Consider the following 22,682-nt stretch of genomic DNA (forward strand, 5'->3'; position numbering starts at 1 on the left):
TTAACCTCACTATCTCACTGCATTTCAAACATCTTAGGCATAATAAGGAACAGGTATTTTTCATCAAGTATTGATATGTTGAACTTTAAGTCCCTGCCTTGGGTCTTTGTATGTGCTGAATCTAAGTTATTTTTTTCCAGGCTGCATTGCTAAAGTCCTGATTATTTTGATAATTTTGTCTTCTCAGGACTTTGAAAATAATATGCTGTTGGGTTTTTTTGTTTGTTTGTTTTCCTGGCCCTTTGGGGATGATTAATGGTTTTAATGAGCTGAAAGATTCTTTTTGGCCTGAGAGGGCTTGAGAACTAATGAAGACCAGGTGTATGGACTATTAGGGTTAGAAAAACTGTAGTGGGTTGGGACACTTCTGGCAAGAGTGCCGGAAGGGAAAAGGAGTTCTGTTTTTCTGAAGTAGTAACGAAGTGCGACTAGACCTTTGCAGCCTCGGAGGTTGAGAAGGGTTACTGCTGGGGCCAGCTCCACCCAAGGAATGTAAACAAGCAGGCACTACACACATGTACTACTAAAAAGAAGGAAGGAAAGTGACAACACACCCCTGACTGCCTTTTCCAGGTTATCTTTGTTGAAGAGAGGGATGTGTTATATTGATACATAAGAGCCAAGTGGGAATAAGTGTAGCAGCTATGGATAATAAAAATGACCCAGCTTCTAATCTGGATCACACAGGGACAGAAAAGAACTGAAGCGCCACCACGTGGCCAGCCCCTTGCTTTCTTGTGTGCTGACAGAAAGCGCAAGGACTTTCTTGGCTGTGAATTGGACCTAAATACCAACTAATCATTTATTATATAAAAAAAAAAGATTGATTTGGGAGCTGAGTACTGCTGTTTTAAATGAAAATTGAGAATATCTTGTCAGAAAATTTTGAGCATATTAAACACTGACTCTTTATTTACTTAGGTTTTTGGAGATAGGGTCTAACTATGTAGTCCAGCTGGCCTCAAACTGGTGATCTTCCTGTCTCAGCCTTCCGAGTGCTGGCATTACAGGTGTGCACCACCATAGTCACCTTGATTTTTATATTTATCAATCATCCATCAGTTTTCTTGTCTCCATTTAAAAACTCTAGACACCCATTGGAAGTAGACTATGGCCAAGTGGCATCCGTTGGTTAATCTATTTCTGTGTTGCCTAGTACTCTTGCAGATGGATATAGTCATAGCTCTTATTTAGTTGCATTGCAAAATCCAAATGTACATTTTCTACAGAAAAATGCAAGGCCACTGACCAAGTTCGCATGCTGCAAGGTGTTTTCATAAGCGCTGTTCTTCTGTTCCCAGATTGCAGCAGGAGAGAAGATTCCTTTGAGCCAGGAAGAAATCCCTCTGCAGGGCCATGCCTTTGAGGCTAGGATATATGCCGAAGACCCTAACAACAACTTTATGCCAGGGGCGGGACCGTTGGTACATCTCTCCACCCCTCATGCAGACCTTTCCACTCGGATCGAAACCGGAGTACGGCAAGGTAGAAATAAAGTGAATCGTCTCACTCTTGTTAAACTGCTAGTACATTTTTTCTTTGAAATCAGAGTGGCATTGTAGTACTCAGGGTGGTCTGGACTGAGCAAGTGATCCTCCTGCCGCAGCCCTAGGAGCTGGGGCTACAGGTGTACATCATTACACTAGGTTTTAGTGCATTGTTTATTTTGGGGTTCAGTCTTATTCTTGGGTGGAAATATTGAGCATATTTTTAATTATATTATTAGTATAATTTTGCAGATTTGTTTGTTTGCAGTATCGGGGATTGAACCCAGGACCCTGTGCTTGCCAGGCAACCATTTATTCTACTGAGCTATCTCCCCAGGCCCTTGAGCATGTTTTATTTATTTTATTAATTTAATTTAATTTTTTTTTTTGCGGAACCGGGGATTGAACTCAGGCCCTTGCACTTGCCAGGGAAGCGCTTATTCCACTGAGCCATCTCCCTTTTGGAATAATTATTGTTAGAGCATAACTCATATTTTAAACAATGTAGTATTGTTTTGAAACACAACGTGCTACATTACAAGCTAAGCAGAAATAAAATAATTACATTGCATCTAAAACTAACAGTACAAGAGATACTATAGTTCAGCATATGAAATGATGGCCATAACTAATAATCAGAGCTTCCTATGTATAGGTACTTTTCTAGATGATTTTTCTATATATGACTTTTTTTCTCTTCTTTGTTTTGGTGAAGGTTTTTTTTTTTTTTTTTTTGGACAGGGTGTACAGGGTCTCACTACTAGATCAGACTCGTAGTGATCTGCCTGTGTTCAGCCTCCCAAGAGCTGGGATTACAGGTGTATGCCACCATGCCCAGTTTTAATCACTGTCTCAGCATGCCCCAAGTGGGGCTGGCACAGCAGGCCAGGGCTTGAACCCCTGGCCCCTGCATCAGCTTGCAGGCACTTAAATCCACTGAGCTATTTGGCTAACCCTGTGAAGGATCTTTAAAATATATCTGAAAAGAGCTCCTTAGGTAGTTGCTATAGGTTTCCTTATATGCATATCAGAAATAAAGGTTTTCCATGGCCAAATGTAGTGGTGGTACATGCCTGTAATCCCAGCACTCAGGAGGCTGAGGTAGGAGGATCACTGAGAGTTCAACATCAGCCTGGGCTACACAGTGAGTTCAAGGTCAGCCTATAGTGACCTCGTCTGAAAAATATATACATGTATTTCCATAATGAAGACAATTAAGAGCATTCTTATCTCGTGCTACCACACAAAACAAATTTCTACCTCAATATGTCTCGATTATCATAGATATGGTTGGTGGAAAGCCATATATTCTTGGGCTTTTAGATACTATGGGCAGGAGAATTATGACAGATGACAGCAACTGAGCTCTCCACAGTGAAAGACACTAAGTAGACTGAGTTTGCAGGGAAACTTTTCTCCTGTCACTTACTACTATATCTGCTCAGCATAGATTGTAATCTTTTAAAATTTTATTTATTTATTTATTTATTTATTTTTTGTCGGAACTGGGGATTGAACTGAGGCCCTTGAGCTTGCCAGGCAAGTACTTATTCTACTGAGCCATCTCCCTGGCCCCTGTTTTTCTGTATTTTGAGACAGACTCTTACTATATATATATAGTCTAGGCTGGCCTCAAATTAATAGCAATCCTCCTGCATCAGGCCCCCAAGTGCTAGGATTACAAGCGTGCGCACCATGCCTGGTGCCAGAGATAGTTTGTATGTACTTGAAATGTATTACCTGCTTAGGCAGATGCAGCGGCCCATTTGAACCCCAGCATGCCGTGCTGGACCTGCCCCCAGGGTGCACTGAGATGGTGATTGAGACTGGGCGTGGTGGTGCATGCCTGAATCCAGCTCTTGGGAGGCTGAACACAGGCAGATCACTACAAGTCCAGTTTACATAGTGAGACCCTGTAGAGCTTGTACTAAATAAAAAAAATTAAAAAAAAATTAAATTTAATGTTTACCTCTAAGTTTCTCCACTGGGGTGTTGGCAGCAGTTGGCAGGGTCCCCTTGGCTGCCAGACAGTGGAACCCCCTCTTTTCTTTTTGAAAGGGTCTCATTGCATAGTCCAGGCTGCCCTGGAACTCCAAACATAGCCCAGCTGGTCTTGAATTGGCCAACCTCTTGCCTCAGCCTCCCGTGTGCTGAATGTGTATGTAGACCTCTTCATTTCAGTTGTGAAAATAGTTCTGACAGTTGAGCGCAATGCTCAGGACAAGGAGTTCTGTTAGGCTGATCTAATTGGACTACTTTTTAAGAGGAAATCTGGAGTGAATTTAAGTAGGCAGCTGCTACAGCCCAGGGGAAGGTGAAGAAAAGAGAAAGTGAAAGGTGTGTTAAAAGAACTGTGCAGAAGCACACTGCTGAAGAGAAGGGTCAGGAAGATGAGTAATGGAGCTGCAGTTGGAGTCGGAGTTGAGGGCACATTGTAGCATCTTGAAGTCAGAATGGAGCATTAAGATTTCATGATTTTTAAAAATTGATAGCATTGGAGTATAAGATTTAGAGGCTGGTAGGATAGTTCCCTCATCAGCAGAGCATATAGAAACAAAATGGACATGGCAGAGGTGAAGAAGGGCTCTGCACTCCAGGCAGAGCCTGCAGTGGGGTTTCCCGAAGGTGCTCAGAGGGTCGCAGGGTGCAGTGCTGAGAAGGACTTTGGAGTTCGAAGCTTGGTCCCAGGAGAGGTAATAAGAGTCCACATAGCACCCCCACCCAGCCCTTCTCTTGTGCAAACCCGAAACGGCTGGCGTCCTGGACATCACCTGCGTGGGACCATCACGGGTTATATTTCTCCCTCAGATCTAAGATGCTCAAGGTGAGGACACGGTCCTTTGGGTTGCAGCCGTGGCCCTTGCTGCAGTGCAGGCGTAGTAGTGTTCAGTGTGTGTTGATGCATAACGGGTGGATGGATGAGTACATTCCAACCCCCTGGAATAACAGGCAAGGACCTGGGGTTCAAAGAGGTCACAGGACCTGTGAACACTGGGGAAAGTCCTACAGCCGTGTCCTTTGTGATACACCCTGTCCTTTCAGCTTGAACCCCTTCTCACCAGTCACATCCGGGTTCAGATGCTTGTTCTCTAGGAGTATAATTATGGTACTGATAGCTGTCTTCTGTTTATCAGCTCTGCCAGGCATGGCCCTTGGCACTTTATTGTCACCCCTCCCCACAACTCTGGGTCAGAGGAATTTTTAATTTCATGGATGAGGAAACGTGAGGGGTATGGGGGGGGCAGAGGCATGTGAAGAGCCGAAGTGAGGTGTCATGTGAGGGACTGAAAGGCATCTGTGTTGATGTCCAAAAAGGAAAACAAAGTTTGAAAGGAGCTAGCCAGCTGCATGTCATTGAGCCACTGTGTTAGCAGCTGGCATCTGTGGTGGCCTAATTCTCATTGACTTTGGACAAGTTTACCGTTAATTGTTATTGGTCCATAGACGCAGGACAGGACCCCACACGGCAGGTGAGTTGGTGTGAGCACACAGCTCGCCTTCATTATTTTACTTCCCTTCCTCTCCACTGCCTCTCATTTGCAAAATGTTGACCTCCTTATTTCCTATTGTCTACCTTATTTTGTTCTTTATGGACAAGGTTTTAAGCATCTCCACACCTCAGTTGCCTCACAAATAAAATAGTGGTATTTTATCTTCCAGGAATTAGTGAGAACTAAGCGTGAGATGTGCATAGCAGATTGTCTTGCTTGTCCTGTTTTGGTTCATTTAAGGTTTTGGTTTTTTTTTTAATGTATTTGGTTGTTGCAGGGTCTCACTACGCAGCTCAGACTCGTGGTGATCCTCCAGCAGCCTCCCCAGTGCTGGGATTGCAGGCATGCGCCCAGATTCTGTGCCTGGCTCAGCCGACCCTAGGGACAGGGTTGGCACTGCATGTGGTGCCAAGGGTCGAACCGTTGTCCCTGTGCTTACCTAAGCAGGTGCTTTAGTCCACTAAGCTATCTCACCAGCCCTGGATCATCTAAGTTTTAATTTTGAAAGGCCACTGTGGTTTTTCATTTGCAGGAGACGACGTTTCCATCCACTATGACCCTATGATCGCAAAGCTGGTCGTATGGGCTGCAGACCGCCAGGCAGCCCTAACGAAACTGAGGTACAGCCTTCATCAGTTCAATGTGAGTGACCTGGGGCTGTGGCAATGACCCGGATGTCATTGGTCAGCATCAAAGGCCATGTCAAAGCCTTGGTCTTACCAGTGTGTATCCACCGATTGCTTGGATGTCATAAACAGAATAATGTCACATGGGGAATTTCCATGGGTTAGAGTAGGATTTGAGGACTTCTTGATTTCAGTGAAGGGAGAAAGACCACAGAAGTGAAGCTATTAGCGTCAGTATTATATTTTAGTGAAGTCTAGTCATTGTACAAATGAGGCCAGCTACATGAATGTTGCCTACATTCTGGCAAACATTCTCCGAAGGAAAATAATTATGTTCAGTTTTATCTGTTTGACAGAGTTGTTTTTCTGCAAGACAGTAATGTCCTTGGTGCAGAAAGCCTGTGCCATATTGATTTAGCATCATAGAAGGACAAAGTAGCACATGGTAATAGAATTGGTGTGTGTTATTCATTTGCTCACATCTGCTTTCTGTGGCTCCAACCACACCAGACTCTTGGCCATTCCTGAGATGTTGCCAGCATGAAGTCATGTGCCTGTCCCCTTGACTCAGTTTCTCTTCTCTGGTTGCTGGGCTAATGCCTGATACCCAAAATGAAGGAAGGAAAGGTTTATTTAACTCACAAATGGTAGAGGTTTCAGTCCATACTAAATTGGCTCCAAGACAGAGCTGTACATGGCAGAGGGTATGGCGGCAGCAAAGAGCAGAGAGGACCAGCTGTGGAAGCTAGCAAGCCTCTCCCCTCCTTACATTGTAATGCAGATTACCGGCCCCAGGGCAGGTGCAGCATCCACATCCTCAGTAATCAGTCACAAACTCCAGAAGCTGCCCCATGACTGCATGAGGCTGTGGGGGACACCTAGACACAAACCATAACACCCCTGTCTTTTAGAATGTTCTTCCCCTGTATAAGCACAACTTCCCTCTTGTTTGCACCCCTGCTCACTTCTCAGACCCTTTCCTGCCTGTGTCATTTAAAATAGGGCCCTGTATGGCTGGTCAGATAGCTCAGCAGACTAAAGTGCCTGCAGGCAGGCCTAGGGGCTGGGGATTCAATCCCAGGCCTGCCATACCTGCCCCACCCCCTGGGCATGCTGAGGCAGCCATTGAGACTGGGCGTGGTGGTGCACCTATAATCTCAGCGCTGGGGAGGCTGAAAACAGGAGAATCACTGAGTCTGATCTATATAGTGGGACCTTGATCTATGTAGTGAGACCCTGTAGACCCTCTAGACCATGTACTAAATACTAAATAAATAAATAAATAAATAAATAAATAAAATAGGGCCCATTGCTCTTCTCTGGCCCCTTAGCCAGCCTAAGTCTCCTCCATGATGTTATGTTAGATGTTCGCTTCTAGATGGTATCCATTACCTGTTTGCCTGGAATGTCAGCCCCCCGAGGGCAGGGGCTTCATCTGCTTCATTCCTCTGTCTCTTTCCAGGGCCTGGATCAGAGCCTGGCACCTAAACAGTGCTCAGTGAGCGGCCAATCGATGAGTGAGGTTCTGGGTATGGTGGCACTTGCCAGAATCCCAACACTAAGTAGCCTGAGGCAGGAGAATTGCCTTGAGTTTGAGGCCAGCCTGGGCCATGTAGTGAGCTCAAGGCCAGCCTAAATGACACAGAGGCCCTAGCTCAAAAAATATCTATATGTACCTATCTTACAAATTAGTATTTACCACTTTTTTTTTTCCAGTCTGTTTTTTGGGACAGGTTGGCCTTGAACTTACTTTGTAACCCAGGCTGGTTGTGAACTTGCAATAATCCTCCTGCCTCAGCCTCCTAGTGCTGGGATTACAGGTATGTGCCACCATACGTGGCTTATATTCACCACTTTCCTGGGCCAAATGTCTCCATACTAGCAACTACACTTCCTTGATCCTTTCATCTTATTAAACTGTAGTTGTGTTAATCTAGGCAGATAGTAATGGATATAGTGACCCCCATCCATGGTGCCTTACTAGAATTTTCATTTGTCCTAAGAGTTATCTGCAGTAGAAAATACTTAGAAAAAAGAGCAGATGCTTTCTGAGTACCTTGTTTTTCTCACTCAGTAGGAACTGGAATTTTATTTTCTCCTAGATTGTTGGCCTGCACACCAACGTCGACTTCTTGCTCCGCCTGTGCGCCCACCCGGCCTTTGCCACCGGGGACGTGCACACCGATTTCATTCCTCAGCACCGCGAGGAGCTGCTGCCCAGCAGCAGTGCGGTAGCCAATGAGCTTCTGTGCCAGGCTGCCCTGGGCCTCATCCTCAAGGAGAAAGCTGTGACGGACGCGTTCACCCTGCAGACGCGAGGTACAGACAGACCGCTAATCTGCCCCCTGCGCGCTGTCCCCTCCGTCTGCCGGAGCGAGTCCATTCTCCCAGCGTGCTCTGTGGTGAAGGAGAGTGCTTGCAGCTCACGGTGGTGTCCACACACGCAGCCTGACCTGGTCAACGTGGCTCACCGATCCCAGGCCTTGCAGGCCTTGGTTCTCCCTGCGCCTCTCGCGGATGCCTGGTGACTTCTCTGTTCTATTTGTGGCCTTCTCTGGTGAGGCCTCTGTACCTGCAGCAACTTGCTTGGTCCCAGTGGTTAAAACAGAACGGGGTGGGGGTGTCTTTCGACTTCCTTATCGCTTTCTCTTCCTCCCTGTGGTTACTTTTCTGTCGACCTGGGCACCTGGGTACTTGGTGGGATCGTAGAACCTGGGCACAGGCTGGGCTCCAGCCAGGCTTGTCCTCGCTGCACACAGGTACCCCAGCCTCAGCACCCCAGGATGTTGTTGCTTGGCCTCTTCCTCATACCCCGAAACCAACACTCATTCCCTCCTGGACAGCTGCCTGCAGCTCAGTCAGCTGTCCTTGGAGAGTTCTTCCATCTGAATAGACCAAGAGCTGGTCTCCCACACTGGCTCCGTGATACTCAGGCTAATGCTGACCTTCAGTGCAACCAGAATTTTATCTTCCTCTTTCTTTCTTTTTTAAAATGTATTTAGTGCAGTGTCTACAGGGTCTCACTATGGAGATTGGACTTGTAGTGATCCTCCTGTTTTTAGCCTCCCAAGCGCTGGGATTACAGGCCCATACCACCACGCCCAGTCTCACAACCAGAATTTTTTAAAAAATCAAATCCAGGAGCCAGGAAGATAGCTCAGTAGAATAAGCACTTGCCTGGCAAGCTCAAGGTCCTGAGTTCAATCCCTGGTACCACAAAAAAAGAAAGAAAGAAAGAAAGAAAGAAAGAAAGAAAGAAAGAAAGAAAGAAAGAAAGAAAATCAAATCCATCTAGTCTATTTTATTTTCTTCTTCTTCTTTTTTTTTTTTTTTTTTGGCAGAACTGGGGATTGAACTCAGGCCCTTGCACTTGCCAGGCAAGCACTTATTCTACTGAGCTATCTCCCCGGCTCCTATTTTCTTCTTTTATAAGATCCTGTTATTAGGACATTTAATTTCTAGTTACATTCAAGATAATGCTATTAAAAGCTTAGAATGAATCTCTCTTTCTCTCTCTGTCTCTGTCTGTCTGTCTCTCTCTCTCTCTCTCTCTCTCTCTCTCTCTCTCTCTGTTTCTTTCTCTCTCGGTTTTTCTTTGAGACAGGGTCTCACTGTGTAGTCCAAGCTGACCTTGAACTCACTATATATCCCCAGGCTGGCCTCAACAGGGTGATCCTCCTGCCTCAGCCTCCCAAGTGCTAGGATTATAGGCTTGTACCACCATGTCTGGCTGCATCTTTAGATTTGTGCTCAATTCTTTTTTTTCATTTTACATTAAATGAAAATGCATCCAGACATCCCCATGTGGTTTTCCTGAGGCTGAACTTACCATTTTTAGAATGCAGAGTCCTCGTGCTCTTACCTTTCTTTCCAAATGTATAACTAGCACAGAGATGAACTTGAAATAAATGGCTTCAGTTCAGTTCTTTTTTTTTTTTTTTTTCCAGTTCAGTTCTTCTGTGGCCCCTGGACTTGGTCCAACAGCCTCTAATGCTGGACCAGGACCAGAGAAGAGAAAAGGAGGCCAGGTGGGAGGAGACCAGGGAGGAGTGAAGGTTTTGGTGACCTGAGCCGCACTCGCTTCCTCACAGCCGTGAGGCTCTGCAGTTCTGAGAGCGCAGGCTGCACACAGTGTTTGAATTCTCCCAGAGAAGCTGGGATTTTCCCTATGAAATTTTCAGGGATATAAATGAAATATCTGTTAATCCCCAGTACTGCCAAAAAAATAATAAATGAAATATCTAATTTAAATTAAAAAAAAAAAAACAGACTGGGAGTTGTGGCACACGCCTGTAATCCCACCTCTTGGGAGGCTGTAAACAGGAGGATCAGTAGGAGTCCAATCTAGTAGTGAGACCCTGAACACCCTGTAGATCCTTCCCCAAAATACAAAAAATAAATAAATAAATAAATAAATAAATAAAATTTATTTGAGCTGTCAGCGTAGAAGCTGTGTTTTATGTTTTCTTTGGTAAGGTATAAATTTTGGAAACTTGATGTTTATAAGTTTGTTGTTGAATTTTACATTTTTTCTAGATCTAGTCTCTCCATTTTCATTCAGCAGTGGAAGAAGACTGAACTTCTGTTACACCAGAAATTTGACTCTTAGAGATGGTAAAAAAAGTAAGTAATATTTCATTAAGAGATAAACCTGAATCATACAGGTGAACCTAAAGAAGACTTTGGCTTGGCCCCGAGCTGCCCAATACAGTTTTCTGAATGCCTGCACAAGGGACGGGAATATGCCAAAATTAGTCTTCATTGGCTCTAAGTAGTAAATTAATATTTAATTTGTTTAAAATGTATTTAGTACAGCGTCTACAGGGTCTCACTACACAGATCAGACTCAATGATCCTCCCATTTTCAGCCTCCCAAGCACTGGGATTACAGACATGCGCCACCACACCCAATCTCATTCGCTGTTTTAGCATGCCGCCGGGCTGGGGCCAGCATGACAGGGATGGAACCCTGGTCACTGGTCTGCCTAAGCAGGAGCTTTAATCTGCAGTGTTTAATTTTTTATACTTCTGTGTTTTAGAAGCATTCTCAAAATATGTCATAAAACATACATGGCAAAGAAAGAAGGAAAGAAAAAAAGAATGAAAGAAAGAAAAAGAGAGAAGGAAGGAAGGAAAGAAAGAAACCAAAATGTTAGCAAGGTTATTACAGGGAGGTAGGATTTGAGACAACCTCTTTTCCCCAATTCTTTGTACTTTTCTTTGTTATTTTTTAAAAATTTTTTTCCATAATTTTATTGAGAAACAAATAGCAATGAGACAGTTTCAAACCAAATTGGTAGGACAATTTTCTTTGTTATTGTTTTGAGACACATTCTCACTATGAAGTTTAGGCTGGCCTTAACCTCACAGCAATCTTCCTGCCTCAGCCTCCTGAGTGCTGGGAGTATAGGTGTGCACCACCACACCTGGCTAGAGTGCATTACTTTTTTTTTTTAATATATTTGGCATAGGGCCTCACTACACAGCTCAGACTCATGGAGATCCTCCTGTTTCAGCCTCCCCAGCACTAGGATTACAGGTGTAATCACCACCATGCCTGGTCTGAATGTATTATTATTTTTTTAATTTTATTTTTATTTATTTGTGTGTGTGTGTGTGTGTGTGTGTGTGGCCAGCTCAGCCCACCAGGGGGCAGGCTGGCTGGCATGTGGTGCTGGGGGATTGAACCGCGGTCCCTGTGCTTTGCTAAGCTTGTTCTAAGTAGGTGCTTTAGACCACTGAGCCATCTCACCAGCCCTGAATGTATTATTTTAAATAAAGAAGATAGTATCTAAAGCTATATCAGGAAAGGAAAATTGCCCACTGCTCAAGCAGTGTTTCCAGTGGAAGTGGGTCACAAAGAGCTGTAATTTGTCATGTGCCTCATCACATGTAAGTTTTTACCTTCACAACAACGTAATGAGGGGGAGCAACTGTCATATCCCCGTGTACATGATGAAAACAAGGCACAGAACATGGGGTCATTTACTTGAGGCTCGTAAGGTGGCAGAACCTTTTTGGTGTCCTTTTTGATGTTGATTCAAGTGCTACTGCCACGACCTTTCCAATGGAACATTCGTCCCTTATTGCAAAGCAATTCGAGTAGGCTCAAGCTAGGGGCTGATGGATTTTAACTGAGGTCAGGAGAGGCTAACACTCGAGTGGCAGGTACTCTGTACGTCTCTGACTGGGGCAGCACTCCAGAGGGACCCAAAGCCTGTGATAGCTGTGACTGTGTCCCTTCTGCTGCAGGGAAGCGAGGCGGGCACAGTCAGGGGTGGGAAGTGTCCTTGAACTGTGACAGAGCCACTATGGCAGTGTGCCTACCAAGGTACAGCCAGGCGCTCTTGCCAGCAACTCATTATGCGCCTTCCCTGAACAGAGTGGCATCTTCTCTACTTCAGCTCTGCAGACGCCTGCTCAGTAACAGCAACGTGTCAGCTTCTTCATTCACAGACATTAGAGAGGCCTATGGTGGTGCAAGCCTGTAATCCCAGCGCTGAGGGGGCTGGGGCACGAGGACTGCCACAAGGTCAGGCCAGCCTGAACCGAATAGGGAGACCCATAGTTTTGGGTCTAGCTCTTTAGTCGTTTTCTCCTCCTGAGCCTCCACGGCCGTTGCTGTGGGAGCCGGGCTGTGTCACAAGCCTGAAGTCTGCGTGCACACAGGCCTTACCTGACAGCGCGCACAGAGGCCTGCTGACCAGCTCCTGCCACACTTGCTTGTCTCACCCTAAGAAACAGCCTCCGGATCTGGGACTGTCTCACACTCACCTGTTCTTTGCTGAATACCAGCGCAGGAAACCACAAGGTGTCCTCCACCTGAGTTAAACAGAGGAATGACAGTCATGACTTAATTCAGATAAGCCAACTGTTCTTTGCCATAGGTCTCCAATTAATGTACTAAGTTGTGTTTTGGGAGTAAAAAAGATTTAGTTTAAAAAATATATAAATACATAGTCAAAAGGCCAACATAATTACTGTTCACTGTAGACTTTTGGCAGTGCCCTACAAAAGTAACCGAGGTCTGAGTGGAGGAGCATTTAGAAATGCTGTGGTGGGCCTCTGGGGACTGCTGAGCCCAGCGGACAGGGAGCCCAGGGAGCCCAGGGCCTGAGAGTGCCGGGTGGAGCCAACTGATGGCCATCTCGGTGAGAAGGCCCAAGTTGCTCGTTTGTTCGGTTCTTGAGACAGGGCCTCCCTGCGTAGTCCAGGCTGGCTTCAAGCTCCCAGCGATCCTCCTGTCTCAGCCTGCTGGTTGCTAGGATTCCAGGCATGCCCCATCCCACCCAGGGGGGCCAAGTATTTTAAATACAGTGCTGTATTCAAAACTTTGTTATTATTGGCCATGTTTTACAGAAACTTGTCCGATTCTCAATAAGGATAATATTTCCAGGTATAATGATGCACACCTGTAATCCCAGCACTCAGAGGACTTAGGCAGGAAGATCACTGGGAATTCAATGCTAGCCTGAACTGTATAGCAAGACCCTGTCTCAAATCACCCTCCCCAAGGGGCCGGGGAGATGGCATAGTGGAGTAAGTGCTTCCCTGGCAACTGCAAGGGTCTGAGTTCAATCCTTGGTTCCACAAAAAAACCAAAACCAAAACAAAAAACATAACTCATCCTCCTCAACAAATAATACTGATTTTTGTTATCAGATATGAGTTGTAATATTTGTTTCATGTCAGACACTGTGTTAAACACTTCCCAAAGATTGTTTCTCTTGAGTTTTCAGAAGAAGCCAGTGTGATTAGTGTGACTGTTGTCAGTTTCATAACTTACTAATCTCTCTAAACGAAGGCCCAAGCTTTTGTAGTTTTTCAGAAATAGCACCACAAATTGATGGGGTGAGAATTTGAACCCACCGCACAGGAAATGTGTGCATCCCCAGCCCTGCTCCGTGCTAAGTCACCACCCTCACTAAGTGTTCAGGAGAGTGCTTAGGGTTCTCTAGTCAGTGATAGTAGGGAAGGGAAAAATAAGTTCTGTTGCCTTATAATACCATAGAAGAATTTGTAGGGAGTTTTGTTTTATTTTCAGGTATTGGGGGTTAAACTCAGGGTCTGCACATTGAGCTACTTCCCCCGGGCTTTATTTTTTATTTTGAGACAAGGTCTTGCTCATTTGCCCAAGCTGGGCAAGAATTTGTGATCCTCCCGCCTCAGCCTCCCAGAGTGCTGGAATTACATACAGGTCTGTGGCAGTGTGCACAGCTAAGAATTTTTCCAGGCAGTGAAACTATTGGCATTTGTATTGGCTAAATACTTTTCATATTTTTATAAATTAAAAGAAAATTAAGCTGGGTAATTGGAGGCATTTTCTTTAAAGTCAAAGCAAGTTGACAACATATGGCATGAAGAATTTTCATACACCCTGTTGAAAGTATGTGAAAGGAAAAAATAGTGAGGCTGAGTGATGTGGAGAAGAGAGGAGAAAGCATATCTTTGACTCTATTTATCCTATCAGTGAATTTACCATTTGGAAATATGTGTGTTGGGAAGAAAGATAATATAGTAGTTAATAGTGCAGGCCCTGAAGTTCATGTACTTTTGATTTTCCTTTCCACTTTTTTTTTTTTTTTTTTTTTTGTGGGGGGAGGGTTTCACTATGCAGTTCAGGCCTTGAACTCGCTGTGTAGTCCAGCCTGGCCTCCAACTTGAGGTGAACCTCCAGCCCCAGCCTCTCAAGTGCTGGGGAAGCAGGTGTGTGCTACCCCACCCAGATCCACAAAACTTTTGATTTCCAACTCCTAGGATAGTCTTCAGCCAATACCTTATCCACGTAGTAACAAGAATCATTTCTTCTGTCGCTTGTTAGTTTATGAAGCACTCTCACATTTATTTACTCATCATTACATTCATGTACCTACTTAATGGGCCTGTAAATAAAGGCTCATGGGGGGCCTGTACCTTAGCTCACTTCTTTAAGTGGCTGCTTCAACAAAGCAGTCAGGCTCAGGTTGCTGTGGTTCGATCCCCACAACTCAAGCTAGCCAAACCTGCCCTGAAGACATTAGGAGAAAAAAAAATTTAAAAAAAAATCCTTCTAACTAAAGGCTCAGGGACCTGGCGACTCAGTCAGGATCACAGAGGCAGCCAGGTGGCAGATGTGGGTCTAAAGCCAGAGCGTCTCCTTGCTGATTCACTGTATTTTCAGCTATCACACTGCAGTCTTTTTGTTGGGGGAGGGACTGTAACATAGTTCACAACTTTAAGAGAAAGAGAAAATTTTGGTGTTCCTCTTTACTGAAACCTGCTGGGCAGATGCTTCTCTAAGAAAAAGAAAAAAAGCCTTTATTTCCAGGGAGCTGTAAGATATTAATGGTGTTGGTGTTTCCGTGAGCAGCTCATTATCTTAAGGTTGAAAGTGAGATCTTTGGCAGCTCAGTGACTGAATAAATATCTTCTAATTGTCCAATTTCCTCCTTTCTCATAAAGATGTGGCCGTCGCTGTAACTTATAACCATGATGGGTCCTATAACATGCAGGTAAGCCACAGTAAGGTTGTTTATGGGTCAGATCAAAGTCTAATCTTTCTCCTACTGAGCAGGGCTGGGGCTTTTTTTATTTAGTCTGCAGTCTAGCTGGCCTCAAACTCTCAGCGATCCTCCTGCCTCAGCCTCCAGAGTGCTAGGATTACAGGTGTGCACCACCATACCTGGCTGGCCTCAGACCTGTGATCCTCCTGCCTCAGCCTCCCGGATCACTGGGATTATAGGCCTGTGCTGCTGTATTTGGTCCTCAACACTCTCCAGAGCTTACTGAGGTGCCCCTGGTCTCAAAGAGCCTTTGCTTATGAGTTACATCTATTGATGTTTACCATTTAGAAAAATTTACTGAGTTTTATTTTTAATTATGTTAAAATATATGTAACATAAAACTTACTACTTTAATAATTAAGCATACATCTCAGTGGCATTAAAAACATTCATTTGGTGTGTACCATCCAAGTCCAGAACTTTTTTAACCTTGCAAATTCTGAAATTCTTCACTCCTTAATGTCAGTAATCAAAAGGCTGAGGCAGGAGGATTGCCATAAATTCAAGGCCAGCTTGCATTACAAAGTGAGTTCAGAGACCAGTCTGAACTGCATAGTGAGACCCTGTCACAAAAACAACAACAACAACAACAAAAAAACAAAAACAAAAACAAAACAAAACAAAAAAAACTGAGCTTCTATATCATTTAAAAAGTATCAACTCAATTTCTTTTCCCCTGAGTCCCCAACACTAATCATTCTACTGTTACTATAAATTTGTCTTCTTTAAGTACCTCATAAAAATGGAAAAACAGCATTTGTCCTTTTTGTGACAGCACAATAGCCTCACTTTTTTTCCCTGTTGTAGTATGCATCAGAAGTTTTGTTTTGTGGGGCCAGCGAGATAGCTCAGTGGTCTAAAGCACCATGCATAGGGGCCGGGGAGATAGCTCAGTAGAATAAGCACTTGCCTGGCAAGCGCAAGGTCCTGAGTTCAATCCCTGGTACCGCAAAAATAAATAAAAATAAAAAATAAAGCACCATGTTTAGGCAAGCTTAGGCAAGCCTAGGGATCGTGGTTCAATCCCCAGCACCACATGCCATGTCAGCCTAGCCCCAGGGCAGGCTGAGCTAGCTACCAAAAAAAAAAAAAAAAAAAAGCCATAGTGAAGGGTTTTTTTCTCCTGTGGTACTGGGGATTGAACTTAGGACCTTGCACTTGCCAGGCAAGTGCTTAAGCCTGCTGAGCTATCTCCCCCGCCTTCATCAGAAGTTTTTAAAAGCTGAAAAAAAAAAAAAAAAAAAAAAAAAAAAAAAAAGCTGAATCATATTTCCATATATACCACCTTTTCTTTCTCCATCTGTTAGTGAGCACTGTCTTGGCTCCAACTTTCTTGTCCCTTGGTTAATGTTAAAGAAAAAAAAAGTAAAGTAAATCCACTAACCGGTGCAGGAGACAAATTTAGAACGTGCTTTTGTGACCCTTTAAACAAACCATTTGCAATCTAACCTTTATGTCCTGAGAGCTTTACAAACATTCCAACGGCTGTTTTAGTAGGTTACAAAGGAGAGCAAGATGTGATATCTGACTCAGGACAGGTGAGAACCAGCGTCTGACTGTCGCAGTGTGAGCTGTCTCACCGTAGGCTTCATAACTTTTGGACAGAACCTCCGGAGGGCTGCACACCGGCATCTCGGGCCTGGAATGCAAAACAGGCTCTGTTGTATAAGGGAAATTGTCTCCTTAAGCATTTATGTGAGAAAATAGTCTCTTTGTTCCGTTTTCATCCCTGCAGATGGAACCCAGGGCCTTCCCACTGAGCTCCAGCCCCGCCACCACCCTTTCTGAGACAGTTTCCCTAGGACACCCAGGCCAGGCTTAATATACCCAAATAAATGTTAATAATTTTGCTGACTTTGATTTATATGTTTGTCATACATGAGTGTGCGTCAGCCGCCCAGAGTACTGGGATGATAAGCACGAGCGCCCCCACCCGGCGAGGAGAAGCATTCGTGTGTATCAGGGGTGGCGAGCCCGGGTCTCACCTTGTAATTGAGGCTGGCCTTGAGCTTAACGATGACCCTTGTGTTGCCGCTCCCGAGTGCTGGGATTGCAGGTGGGAGCCACTCTGCCCAGCTGAGAAGATATTTAAAACAGAAAGATTTGACATCTTTGATCAGCTTCCTCCTAACAATCGGCACGAGGTCTGTGTCTTGGCTCAGACTCGCTCCAGCAGTACCAGCGTGGCAGTCAGTCTCCATTGAGTGTGTCTTCTTATGTCACAGCGAAGTGCAGCAACTGGGTGTACATGTTGTTGCGATAAAGGAAGTGGCCGCCTAATTATGTTACCTGCCTTTTCCTACACTGGTGCTGATAAAAGCTAAATTTCATTGAATCGCAGATACTCAAGAATGAGCACTTGGGCTGGGGAGATGGCTCAGTAGAATAAGTGCTTCCCTGGCGAGCGCCAAGGGCCTGAGTTCAATACCCGGTTCCACCAAAAAAAAAAAAAAAAAAAGAATGACTACTAACCTGTAATATACCCAAATAAATGTTAATAATTTTGCTGACTTTGATTTATATGTTTGTCATACATTTTTATTGCTATTCTTTCTAGTTGTTTATTTTTGTTTCTTGTTTTTGTTTTTGTTTGTTGAAACAGTGTAGGTAGCCCAGGCTGGCCTTGGACTCAGGCTGGCCCAGGTTGACTTTGAATTGTGGCAATCCTCCTGCCTCAGCCTCCCTAGTGCTGGGAATACAGGTGCATGCCACTACATTTGGCTTCTTTCTATTCTCAAATGAACCTTTGTCTGTAGCACTGTGCTGCTATGGACAGGCTATGTAACTGTTTCTTCGTTTAATTGCCTTATTGCTGATTCTTTGTAAAGTATGGGTTGATTCCTATGTGGCTTTTTGAACAAAATGTATTTTGTGTGTTACCTGTTGAAGCTTTTATGAAATCTGTAGGACCATTCTGTTATAAAGATCTTAGTTTCCGGCTCTTACAGATCGAAGGCGAGACCGTCCACGTAAGCGGTGCTCTGCACAATGAGGGAGGCTGCACCTACCTGAGCAGCTCTGTGAATGGCGTGGGCAAAAGAGCGAAGCTGGTGGTCGTGGGGGGCACTGTCCACCTGTTCTCTCCGGTGAGCGCTCCACTCCCAGGGTGTGCGCGGGAGTGGCCTGCCCGGGGTTCCCTTCCCTGCTGCCCCCGCAGCTCCCGGGGTTCCCTTCCCTGCTGCCCCCGCAGCTGTTGCCTCAGTTTTTCCTCTCCGTGCTCCTCCCGCACCTCTGCCTCCCCAGTTCTCCATCCATCCTTCTTGTTTGCACCGATTCTTACCATTAGGCTCTCGGTTCTCACTGTGAGCCGAGGTTGGCCTCAAGCCTGTGGTTATCCTCCTGCCTCAGTAATCCCGAGTAATCCTGAGTGCTGGGATCCCAAGTGTGTGCCACTGGCGCACAGCCACTTTCTCCTGGGGACTTGAGACCCTAGAGAAGAAGGGGACTGCGGAAGGGGGGTGGGCTCGTGGGGGTGTCGTGTTGGGGGGCTATGGAGCTGAACCTGTAGGAGCAGAGTTGGGCCTGTGAGACCCAGTACCCCGACCCATCATGCTAGGAGCCCTGCAGCAGTCACCAAGCCCTGGGTTCAAGTCCTGGCTCTGTCTCTTACAGTTGTGTGACCTGGCATTGGGAAACTCTGGGCCTCAGTTTCCTCCCCATGTACAATGGGAACAGAAGCTACCTTCCTCATGAAGTTGTTGTGACAAGGACCTAAGATGTGTCGCATAGGTTCTACACATCAGCCAAGCACTTGATAGTGGGCTGATACGGAAAGCCACTTCTAGACCGTGGCTGTCTGTTACCTACAGTTAGTTTTATGCCTTAACTCTTTTATCCCCTGGGAGGCATGTATACTGCTATGCCCCCTCCCTTTTTTTGAGACAGGGTATTGCTATGTAGCCTAGGCTGGTCTTGAACTCAGTATGTAGCCAAGGCTGGCCTCAAACCCAAAGCAATTCTCATGCCTCAGCCTCCCAATGCTGGGATTACAGGTGTACACCACTGTGCCTAAAGGCATTACTCCATTAAAATGGGAAACCAAAACTGAGAGGGGTCTAGTGAGTTGTTCAAGCTCATGAAGCTCAATTAGAGAGCCCGGCATGCTGACGCCGCCTTCAATCCCAGCACTCAGGAGGGTGAGGCAGGAGGATCAGGAGTTCAAGGCCACCTGGACTCACAACGAGACCCTGTCCAAAAAAAAATACTGGATTAGAACCTTGGTGTGGATGATGACTGTGGTTAACACATCACTTGCAAAGTGCCGTGATCGCTTGCAAAGTGCCGTGATCGCGAGTGTGTTTGTAAGGATTGAGGGGCGGGTCTTGATTCCATTTTGAGCTTGTTTTCTTTCTTAGGAAGGAAGCGTTGAGGTTGGCGTTCCAGCACCCAAGTACTTGTCTGCAGCGCGTGCAGAAGGCGCTCAGGGAGGCACCGTGGCGCCCATGACGGGAACCATCGAGAAGGTAATTGGTCAGGCGACAGGTGCAGAGCGGCGCCCACAGCGCTGGTGAATGGCACGTTGCCTGTGTCATCTACGTGTGTCCTCTGTCCTCAAAGACTCGTGCTCGCTGGGACGCGGCCACTCCAGGAAAGCAAAGAGATCTATTATGGCTCTAGGTTCTGTACTGCAGTCTTCAGTGAAAATAGCGATTTACCTAATTTAGGATAAAGACTACTGTTTGTTTGGTTTGGGGCTGGGGAGTGAACCCAGGACCTTGTGCATGCTAAATATGTGCTCTACCACTGAGCTGTACCCCTAACTCAAGGTTTCTGGGGGTTTTCTAAGTATCTTTTTTGTTTTAGTTTTTATTAGGACATGTTTGCAGTACATAGTGAAAAACTGGTTCATGTAGGCCGCGCATCGTAATTCTTTGCACACCCCTCTTCCTCCCTTCCCTGCCCTCTCCTTCCATCTGCTAGTTTTGAAGGTGAGAATGTACATCAAAGGACAAATAATGTGCTACAGAGGGTGCCACTCAGTCGTAGAGCACATGCTTAGCATGCATGAGAGGAGGGTTCAGTTCTGTCACACACACACGCTCACACACACACACACAAACACACACACACAGAGGTACAAAAGGGCCAGCGAGATAGCTCAGCAACTAAGTGCCTGCTTAGGCAAGCACAGGGAGCAGGGTTCAATCCCTGGTACCACATGCCAACCCAGCCCCGCCTTCGGGCACACTAAGCTGGTGGCCGAGTCTGGGCATGGTGGCACACACCTGTTACCCCAGGACTGAGGAGGCTGAAAGCAGGAGGATCACTATGAGTCCAAGCTGTGTAGTGAGACCCTGTACTAACTTACAATTTAAAAAAAAAAAAAAAGGAGAACAAATAGTCCAAATTGTCTTGTTTTGTTTTTGTTTGTTGAGACAGCCTTGCTATGTAGTGTAAGCTAATCTCAGATTTACAGCAGTTCTCCTGCCTCAGCTTCCTGAATACTGGAATTACAGGTGTGTGCCACCACACCTGACTCATTGTCTTTTGTTGTTAAAACAGAGCATTCAGGAGACCCAGTGGTACATATCTGTAATTCTAACACTCCAGTGCTCTGGAGGCTGAGGCAGGAGAATCACTGTGAGTTCGAGGCAGCCTGGGCTACACAGTTAGTTCAGAGACAGCTTGAACTACATAGCAAGACACTGTCTCAAAAAATTAAAAAAAAAAAATTCAACAGACAGTATCCCCCTAAATGTATTTGTTGTTGTTTTGCTTTGTCTTTTTGGCATCAGGACTCCAACTCCGGACCTTGAACTTACCAGGCATGCACTATGCCACTGAGCTCTATCCCAGCCCCTGAAGGTCATTTTTAATGTTAAATTTTGGTCTTGTTTTGAGACAGGGTTTCACTGTAATTCAGGTGCTGAGACTCCAGGCGCACGTCACCACCCCCAGCAGGGGCCTCTTTTATAAAGACACTGATTTCTTACCGCTACACAGAGGCCCCCACTCAAGTACAGTCGCCTTAGGGTTAGGGTTTCAATGTACGAATTTCTGGGTGATGGCGCACATTCAGATCCTAGCAGGGACTGATATAACTGCAGCAGGGGACAAATCTGTAGCCTCCTGTCATGCTCTGGGACCCTGGAGAGTTTCCTCACATGCGCAGAAGTCTTGAACACTCAACTGTGTGTTCTTGGCAGAGAAAAAGGAGAAAATGACTGCTGAACACATAAGTGATTTCACACACTCTTCTCTGCAATAGTCACCCCCAAGGCAGCGTGAGCCAAGAGAGACCTGGATCTGGAGCTGCCAAGGCGGGTCATAGTGACATCCCTGTGGGAGGCGTTCCTCTTGTGTTTAAAGATAGATATTTTAAAGCCAGGCAGCATGATGCTCAGCTGTAATCCCAGCATGCGGGAGGCTGAAGCAGGAGGACCACTGAGTTTGAGGCCAGCCTGGAATATACACAGTGAAACCCCGTCTCAAAAAAACTAAAAAGTAAATAAGTGAAAGCGAGGGCCGGGGAGATATGGCTCAGTAGAATAAGTGCTTGCCTGGCAAGTGCAAGGGCCTGAGTTTAATCCCTGGTTTCGCCAAAAAAAAAATTGAGCAAGGCAGGCAGGCACACCTGGGAGGGTACCAGGGAGACTGAGGCAGGAGAGCCCCTTAAGGCAGGGCTATATGTGACCCCATCTCAAAGTAAAAAACACATTTTCTCTGTCACTGACAAAGGCCAGGCAGGGCTCTGTGGGGCAGTACTAGAGCGGTGCCATTGGGCGTGGCGGGGCACCTCGGTGACGCCGGCGCTGCCGAGATGAGCTAGAGCATCGCCAGCCTGCGCCGCGTGGCCTGACCGTGTCTCAGCACTGCTGCAGATCGGGTGATTTGTGGGGCCTCCAGGGACGCTTCCCGCTTCTCCCAGCTTAGGCTCCATACAGCGGTTCACTGTCTTTGTTTTAAGGGAAGAAACAGCTTATTGAGCTCATACTTTGTGGAGGTTTCAGTATCTAATCAGCTGGCTCCAAGGCAGGGTGCTGTGGGCAACAGCTCATGGGGGCAGAAAAGGGCCAAGGCAGCAAGAGCAAAAAGGGAGGTGCTCGTACTTATTTATTAAATAAAGTTTCAATATATAGATCAGGCTGGCCTTAAACTCACAGCCATCTTCCTGCCTCAGCCTCCTGCATGCTGGGATTATAGGCGTGTGCTGCCAGGCCCAGGTCACAATCACTTTAGAACCTAACTCCATTATGTAATGTTTCTAAAAACCCCAAGGGTTAATCAGTACAGTGGTGCATGCCATAGTCCCAGCACAGAGGAAGGCTGAGGCAGGAGGATCCTTGCAAGTTTGAGACCAGCCTGGGCTACAAATTGAGCTCAAGGACAGCCTGAACTGCACAGTGAAACCCTGTCTCAAAAAGTAAATAAATGAAAAAATAAAGTAAATAAATGAATAAATTAATAAAGCCTTGTTTTTCTGGATTTATCTGTGAGAGATAAATATAATTATCTCATGAGAATTATCTATACTCTTCCTAGGGTCCTGAAGACTTGAAACACACACACACACACACACACACACACACACACACA

At 45.7% G+C, this 22,682-nt stretch overlaps 1 protein-coding gene across 1 annotated transcript in view; it reads left to right on the forward strand.

The window, feature by feature from the left end:
* The window catches only part of Mccc1 (methylcrotonoyl-CoA carboxylase 1), a 75,302-nt gene that overhangs the window by 50,409 nt on the left and 2,211 nt on the right, over positions 1 to 22,682 (forward strand). The window contains exons 11-17 of the mRNA XM_004644561.2: positions 1,302 to 1,485; positions 5,511 to 5,620; positions 7,707 to 7,923; positions 10,141 to 10,227; positions 15,046 to 15,095; positions 18,095 to 18,232; positions 19,502 to 19,609. Of these exons, the coding sequence (XP_004644618.1) occupies positions 1,302 to 1,485; positions 5,511 to 5,620; positions 7,707 to 7,923; positions 10,141 to 10,227; positions 15,046 to 15,095; positions 18,095 to 18,232; positions 19,502 to 19,609 (894 nt within the window). The remainder of the gene's footprint in view (positions 1 to 1,301; positions 1,486 to 5,510; positions 5,621 to 7,706; positions 7,924 to 10,140; positions 10,228 to 15,045; positions 15,096 to 18,094; positions 18,233 to 19,501; positions 19,610 to 22,682) is intronic.

This window comes from Octodon degus, unplaced genomic scaffold (genome assembly GCF_000260255.1).
Source record: "Octodon degus isolate 3935 unplaced genomic scaffold, OctDeg1.0 scaffold00203, whole genome shotgun sequence".
Lineage (NCBI taxonomy): Eukaryota > Metazoa > Chordata > Mammalia > Rodentia > Octodontidae > Octodon > Octodon degus.